Below are 5,419 nucleotides of genomic sequence, written 5' to 3'. Positions count from 1 at the left end.
GATGTTGAATTTGCCAGGCAAGTTCTGGCTCTCCGCTTGTTCAGGGTGGGCAGGAAACCTCCCCAGTTCATAAATCCTTGGATGGCGCGTGCCCATGAACAGGGGTTACACTCGCATCTCCTTGAGAAGGGTGTACTGGCAGGCACCCACTCACTCTCGCACATCCCTGATCAATGGATTTTCCATGCTTCCTGCCTCTTCAGGTAGGACCATCCCGCAACTGTGAAAGCACAGGAGCTTGCGTATGGAGCTCTGCTCAATGGGGGCCGCAGCCTTTGGGCAAGGAATCCACGCAAGGAGCTGCAGCTGGCTCCCTTCTTTGTTCTTTTGTGTCTATGTGAGCATATGTTTCAGTTCCCTTTTCTGGGGAAATCTTCAGGTACACACATTTCCCCAGGTTAACCCAAGGGGACAAAAGTGCTTTGAGTGTACACGGGGGTTTGAGTGAGTCTTGGGACTGGTCCAGGGTCACTGAGTACAAGCTTCTAAAGGTGACTTCAGATGGTGGGAATACCCCAAACTTTCCTTGCATGCAGTCAATTGCCTTAGCAGAGGAGGGAGGGAGAGAAAAGCACCCTGACACCAGGCGGCCGACGTTCGGTAAATTGTGATCTAGTCGGGCTGCTATGGTAAAAGGGGGTGAGGGCTCCCCCATTTCACCACCCTCACGCGTTTCGGGAGTGAGGTTTTGTGACGGAGCCCCGGCTATCCCGGCCGGCCGGCTAGCCAGGTCTAGAGTCGGGGCCGCGCAGAGCCGGCGGGCTGGGGGCGGAGCGGGCGGCGCTGCGCTGACGGCCGCGGCGGAGAGGGGGCGACCGCGCCCACTTCCTCCTGAGCTGGGCCCGGGAACCCTCGGCGGCGAGCGGCGCCTTCTGAGCTCGCCGGGCGGTGGCCAGACGGCTCCGGCCCAGTCTGCGGCCGCCACCCCCGCGCTCCCAAGTCCGCCGCCCGCATGGACGCGGCGCCGAAGCGGAGCCGTCCGGAGGAGCCGGCCGAGCTGCCGCCGCCAGCCCGGGACTCGGAGGAGGAGGAGGAGGGGATGGAGCCGGGGCTGGAGGAGGAGGAAGAGGTGGACCCCCGGATCCAGGTAGGGCGCGCGGGGGTGCACAAGGACCCCGGCATCTGCACTGAGCCCGCCTCGCAGCCGCCTCCTCCAACCCCCCCACCGGTGCCTGCGCCCGGGGGAGGTGGCAGCGTTAAGTCCGGGGCTGGAGGAGAGGGTCTGAGTACCCGGTTTCCCCCGGTTCCTGGGAGGCTGCGGTGCCCGCGTGGACGCAGCCTGACTCTATCGCCGGGATTCCCCGGCAGGATCCGGGGGTCGCAGCAGCGTGCCCAGCGCTGCGGGCGGTTGCGCAACAAAGAGGAAAGGGGGCGGGGGCGCCACGCCGGCGTCTGGGTACCCGGCCGGGCTCGCGGCGCCGCGGGCTTTGCACAACCTCCGGGCTCCGGGAGCCGGGCGGGCCGCTTAGGCGCGGGCTCCCGGGGCGGTGGGCGTCGTCGGCCCCTGCAGGTGGGCGGCCACCCGTGCCTGGGGGTCAGAGCCTCCTGCTGGCAGAGGTGCCCGGCCTGAGCCATCTCCCTTCTCCTCTGATTCATTGTTAGCAAACCGAAGGGCTTGTTGTCACCACTGGCTCAGCTCTCCGCTTGGCCCCAAACGGTTTAAAACCCAGCTTTCCCTCCTTATGAGGTCGGGTGTGAACAGAAATCTGGGACAAGCGGTGCGCATAGCTGACGCGCGAGAAAGCAAGAGGGTTGGCCCGGTTCCTGTGCCTCCATTTCTCTGGGAGATGGTTAAAAACGATTTCTAAGCCGAGATCTCGGAGTGACAGCTTAACCTTTTCACCGTCCAAGCAGAAAGCACAGCACATCGCTTTCGAAGACCCGTGTTTCTACCCTTTCCATAAAGCTTTTTTTTTTTTTTTTTAAATATTGCTTTTCAGCATGCGCTGCAGTTTCTGGAGACTTAATTGGTTTTTCAGCGCGCAGATCAATTAAAAGCTCATTTAACTCAGCTGTTGCATTTAAATGAATTGTTATGGCAGGTTAGCAAGATAAAAATCAGGTGGAAAAATCTTTGCGTTAGGAATTCTGTTAAATAAAATCAGTTCGGGCTACTCAATTTTGTTTTCTTCGTAGGGGAATTCTGTTCACAAGGTCCTTTGTTTGCTGAGTAAAATGAGTTAACTTCACGCTGGGCACTTTTTTTTTTTACAAAATGTCAGTGTGTGAATGTTTATTTAAAGGATTAGGATTAAAGCTAGTTTTAGTTGTTTGTTTTGTAAAACAGCCAGGTAGGTTGAATAACTAGCAGTTTGAAAAAGACTTTTCATTCCTACAGAAAAATACTCAACCATGGATGAGATAATGCCAGAATTGTACCCTTGATTTAAATTATTTCATTGGGTTTATACTTTAGGCTTGGCTTTGTTTTCTTTTATTATCTTTTCTGCAAAATCCTTGCTCTAAAGCAGAAAGCATTGTTTTGATTCAGCCTCTAAACCATTTGTTACAGGTGGGTTTACCTGAAGGCACATACCTGGAATAAATAATTGACCTTCTAAGAAAAGACAAATTCCTAGGACCTTAAAGTCATTTTCAAAAAGGCCACCATCAAGAAAAAGGTTTCAGAAATGCTGACATTCATTTGTTCTTCCAGCCAAGGCTCAACTGTTTTCCTTGAGAATTACCACTGACTCCTTCCTCTTCCTACAAAGTGTGCCAGAGTAATTTGCAGGTACTGGGGCTGAGTCATACTGGCAACAAAAGACAAATCCCTGAATCTTTTTTCTGTCCCTTTTCTTCATCAGGGAGAGCTGGAGAAGTTAAATCAATCCACGGATGATATCAACAGACGGGAGACTGAACTTGAGGTACGGAAAGCTGGGTCTCTTTTCTCAGTGAAGTGGCGTCTGTCCCGCTGACACCAGGCTGGTTCATTTTGTTTTAATAGCTGGAGGGTGGTTGCTGGCATTCCCTCCTCGAAGTTGAGCAACAGCCTGCTGCCTGACAGAATAAATTACACCACTGAGGCCAGCTTGTGGGTGGAACACGTGTGGATCCAGTTTCACGTGGTTTTCATCATGGAAGCTCCGAGGGGCCCAAACCAAGGGCATTACACACGCTTAAGCCCTAAAGTTAATGTGTCTGTGGAAAAGTTAAAAGGACTGAGGGGAAAAGTAGCTGTGCTCTTTAATGGACAAGAATGAATGAGCTCACAAAATCTTTTAAATATTTTAGGGCAGCTCCTTTACACTGGTACTCGGAAATATTGTGTTTCCTCAGAAAGACTTAGACTTGTTTGACTTTCCGGCCCTAATCATTCACCGCCTTCCACTCCCCTGCTTTTTTTTATCTTTATTGTCTGCTTGTGCGTAGAATATGATGATCTTAATGGTACCGAAAAGCTGTTTAGACTGGGAAGGGCTTTCCTGCTGGGAAGAATCTTGGGAGCCGAGAACTTGATTTGAATTTCATGAGCATCTTCCAACCTGAGTGTAAACAGATTAGCATTCTTCACAGCTCCCACTTAGTCCGCATCCCTTTTCAGCACCGGTTGGTTTTACCATCCATCAGATTTGAACAACCCCCGCTTCTGTCTGAGAGCTGTGGGAGGACCCGTTTCTGTAGCAGGAGGAATGGCAGGGAAGGTCAGCGGAAGGGGCAGGACACTGCTGGTCCCTAGAGTGAGGGGGTGGGAGGTAGGAATGTAATCTTACCAGCAACACCCTGGCAACCTTGATTTCTGCCTGCATGTCCAGGCCCTGGAGGTATTGTGGCCCAGAGGGTTAAAGCTAGTTTTCTGAGCTGTGTGTGAAGCGTTCTTGCTCTGTTCTGATTCCAGGTGTCTATGAACACTCTTCTCCCCCAGGTGAAGTACAATCTGTGTGTTTAAATTTTTTTCACTTACGATGAATCAAGTCTCTTCGTTGGGCAATTGAAATCTCTCAGAATCTCGCGTTTGTAATACATTCAACAACAAAACCCCTACCATTTCTGTCAGGATTTGGCATTTCCAAAGTGCTTTTACAAGCTTTATCTCCTTCCTGCCTGTCACAGCAGGCCAGAGCTGTGCTGTCCAGGATGGCAACCTTTTGCCACATGTGGCTATTTGAATTTAAACTTAAATTAATTACAATTAAATAAGATGAAATTTCACTTCCTCAGTCACAGTAGCCACGTTTCGAGGGCCCAGTAGGCACTGTATTGGACAGATCAGAGAAGACTCCCATCACCATAGAAAGTTCTACTGGACGGCGTGGGCCTGGCAGGTAGGGACTGGCAGGGACCACCTCTTCTCCAGGGGAGGACACGGAAGCACAGCGTCCTCACAGTTCAGCGACATGGCAGAGCCTGGTCATTTTCCAGGTCCCCTCCAGCTCTCCTATTCTATCCCAAATATGAACAAACAACTTAGAAATCTTTTTTTTTTTGCAAATTACTGGTTTATTCATTCAACACACACCTGTAGGCCTGCTCGATGCTGGCCCCTGTTCTGGTGGTGCTCCTCTTCTGAGGGCACAGTTGTTTCAACTCTTAACTCTTTCTCCTTGATTTCTGAGCCCTCTTTCGGAACACACTTAGGTCTTTGTGTGTCACAGGAAGCCACGGGACGGGTGTTTCCTGCCTGCCTCTGGAGAGTATTAGGCAGTAGCCTAGAGAGGTGGTCAGGGCTGGCCTGTGTCACTGGCTGCCCTTTCCATGGCATTATTATAACCCAGCTGGACTCAGACAACTATAGTGGCAAGCTCTGTACGTCATGAAAACTTCCTAGCAGCCATGCTCAAAAGCAACAGGAAACAGGTGAAGTTAATTTTAATCTAGTTCCTTTAACCCAGAATGTCCAAGATGCAATAATTTCAATATGGAATCAGTACAATCATGAATGAGATGTTTTACATATATTTTTGTACCAAGTCTTGGAAATCTCGTGCATCTGTTACACCTAGAGCACATCTCACTTTGGACCAGCCACGTTTCAAGTGCACAGGAGGTGCACGTGGCCCTGGGCCATAGTGGGCGTCTAATTGGTGGGGTTTCAGCCTCTGTGCAGGCTCTCTGGATGCTTGTCATGCTCCCAGAACCTGCCAGGGACCTTGCGGCCGTGTGTGTGGTGGGCTGTGTCCCTTCAGGCAAGCACTGGCCACCCACCTTGTGTTGGGCACTGTGGCCCCTGCAGATACAGGTAGATATGGGTAAAGACAGAGGCTTTGCCTCCGGGAGTTGATGTTTCAGGTGGGGGTGAGGTGTGGAGGGTTCGCTAGTACTTACTGACTGTGGTGAGTCCAGTAGAAGAGTGATGTGACAGAGGAGTCTCCAGAAGACACCTGAGCAGAAGCCTGCTGAGCAAGGGAGCCGGTGTGTGGAGTGGCAGATGGAGAGAGCAGTGGGGATGATGGTGGGGGGGGGGGGGGGGGGGGGG

At 51.8% G+C, this 5,419-nt stretch overlaps 1 protein-coding gene across 1 annotated transcript in view; it reads left to right on the top strand.

Moving 5' to 3' along the window:
- Positions 1–849: 849 nt before the first annotated feature.
- The window catches only part of SH3BP5 (SH3 domain binding protein 5), a 73,430-nt gene continuing 68,860 nt past the window's right edge, over positions 850–5,419 (top strand). The window contains exons 1-2 of the mRNA XM_029213853.1: positions 850–1,087; positions 2,808–2,870. Of these exons, the coding sequence (XP_029069686.1) occupies positions 953–1,087; positions 2,808–2,870 (198 nt within the window). The 5' untranslated portion in view covers positions 850–952. The remainder of the gene's footprint in view (positions 1,088–2,807; positions 2,871–5,419) is intronic.

This window comes from Monodon monoceros, unplaced genomic scaffold (assembly GCF_005190385.1).
Source record: "Monodon monoceros isolate NGI ecotype Baffin Bay Population unplaced genomic scaffold, NGI_Narwhal_1 Super_Scaffold_11, whole genome shotgun sequence".
Lineage (NCBI taxonomy): Eukaryota > Metazoa > Chordata > Mammalia > Artiodactyla > Monodontidae > Monodon > Monodon monoceros.
The sequence above is the reverse complement of the archived record's forward strand: the minus strand, read 5'-3'. Positions and strand labels throughout refer to the sequence as shown.